We start from the raw sequence: 2,474 nt of genomic DNA on the forward strand, positions 1-2,474 counted from the left end.
GAATCACCGTTCTATCATCAGCATAACACTCGGTTTGCTGCAATTATTCCTTTTTCAAAACACTTGCCATGGTTCTCCGTTTAGCCATTCCGCAATTAAAGAAGAGCCGCAAGAGGATTTGGGCTATACCTATGATCGTATAGTTCTAGGAATTATGACTTCGCTAGTTTGCCTTTATATTTTACTTCAAATAGGACTAACATTTTACCACAAACATCGAGTTCCTTCATTCCATTTTGGCTTTCTAGTGCTATGTTGTATATGGATGATTTTGAGGACCGTTTATTACTTTTCTGTCATTGATAATTGTGGCGTGTTCTTTTTGTACTATTTACCAATTTGTGTGGAATTTGCAGTGTTCACATTGCTGGGAGTATTTTTCTTCAAACTACTGAATTACGGAGGAAAATGGGAAAAATCCTTATTGCAGACAGTAGATGAACCGTTACAGGCCCACACTCCAACTCCATCATCTCCTTCTCCAGCTACAGGAATTTTATCAGGCTCTGGCGTGCAAAACTATGCTCCTTCCAATCGACGACGATCTTACCGACCACCCTCTTCTACTTTTAGTGATAACTATGGAGCTGTTTCCAATGGAGCAATTGGATCTCTCAACAATGACGATCAAGACGACGATACGAAAACAGATACTTCGTTTGTAAGCCAAAATATTGAAGATGCTTATGAAGAACAATCGAAAATTTCATATTACCATGCCCAAACCAATAATTTTTATAACAGATTCATCAAATTTTTATGCACTAGAAAGGTTTTGTACATGATCTTGTGGGTTTTGACAAACTTGGGATTTTTTTCTATTATCTTTTCTTTTTCCATAGCCTCATGCACCACTGCATTTGATAGTGAACAAACAAATTCAGTGATTGGATTGGCAAGCGCATGTTCGTTTACTGTATTAATGGTAATGCTGTTGGCAATTGGACTCCGAATGGTATATATTTTTAGAAGACGAAATGACATACCTGTAAGCTTGAAGGTTAGTCGAATCACAGGGCCTGGAATGATAGTAGTCATTATTGTGAACTGTTTTGTTTTCACAAGTAGAGCAATTTTTGATTGCTTAATTTTAATCCCAAATTTTCCAAAGGACTATTTGAAAATTCAATTTTGAGGTCAACTGATTATGGTCGAATTTTCATTATTGTTACCAATTTCTTTTGGGAGGTTATGCCAATTCTAAGTATTTTAATTTTTTTCAGCAAATGGACATTTAGTAGAAATGCTGTGAATATTAATTTGAGGCGACATCAACATGAAGAGAGTCAAGAATCTGAAGCCACAAATACCAATTTCAATGCCAGTGATCACGGATTTGATACAAATGCTCCACTGATCATTGGAGCTCAGACAAGTAGTAGAGTCATTGGACGAAGAACACACAGCACAGGACAATTACAAAACACTGGATACAACACTGGGCAGGATGGTGAAACGACAGAGTCATCTCTTTATGATGATATTGAGACTGATAGTTCATATAGCGCCAATGACTAATCATCTTGGAATAGCTTGGAATAGGTATGTTTTTCTTTTTTCTCGTACCTTTCAAGCTCAACTTTTGCTTTGTAAAGCCATGATTCAATTTCCTTGTTATTTGGATTTTTTTCTTTCAAATCTGACAAGTCCACATAACTATTAAGCCAGTCACCTCTGTTGAAATATGAAACACCTCGTCTGAACTTGGCCTTAGTCTCAATACCTGAATGCCTTCCATGTCCTTATGATATTCTACAAGCTGAAGAATTTTGCAACATAGTTCAATAACCGCAGCATGCTCTGCTTGCTTGATCTTGACTGCTGCAATGTTGCCTAATAAGATTAATTCCTTTTCCTCTAAAAGTTACGCTCACTGTCATCCCTGAGGCCAGGTGCCAGATATCTGAACGCTTTTCATACTTTTCTACTGCTTTTTGAAGATCGTTTTGTTTGAAAAAGTGATTTCCCAATTCTTTCAATTTTTCAGCAATCTCCAGCTTTTTATAGAGAGAATCGCTTTCTTCTTCATCTGCAGGATATTGAGGGTAAACATCTCCTTCTTCCACGCATGTCTTATCGAGAACTCCATCATCACATCCTTCCTCCAAAACCCCGCAATCAGTGAACACAACATCCAAGGTGGGTTGTCCTGTGGTTTCAACAGTCGGTACACTCTCTCAATTCTATTAAGGATGGAGTTTCCTTTAGTGACTTGTCCAATGACAATGAATTTATCTTTCATGTAGGATAAGTTTGTGGTTGTAAAAAGGAACTGAGATGCGTTTTTGCGAGAAGACTCTCGTTCAACACACATCAAGTAAGAGGTGTCACAAGGATGGTTGTAGTATTCCGATGAAATGTCATAGTCAAACAATTGTTGACCTCCCTCGCCAGTGTTTTGTTCATAGTCACCAGCTTGTATCATCATCTTTTTAATTATTCGGAAAACTTTAGTGTTTTTGTATGTTGGTTGA

General features: G+C 37.5%; 1 protein-coding gene across 1 annotated transcript; it reads left to right on the forward strand.

Moving 5' to 3' along the window:
- Window positions 1–154: 154 nt before the first annotated feature.
- On the forward strand, window positions 155–1,518 carry C9374_010210 (uncharacterized protein; the record flags this gene model as incomplete). Its single annotated transcript, XM_044685730.1, has 2 exons — window positions 155–1,000; window positions 1,189–1,518. 2 exons carry the CDS (start codon window positions 155–157, stop codon window positions 1,516–1,518), a joined length of 1,176 nt encoding a protein of 391 aa, XP_044544380.1.
- Window positions 1,519–2,474: the final 956 nt, after the last annotated feature.

Source organism: Naegleria lovaniensis (assembly GCF_003324165.1).
Source record: "Naegleria lovaniensis strain ATCC 30569 chromosome Unknown tig040, whole genome shotgun sequence".
In the NCBI taxonomy this organism is placed as follows: domain Eukaryota; phylum Heterolobosea; class Eutetramitea; order Acrasida; family Naegleriidae; genus Naegleria; species Naegleria lovaniensis.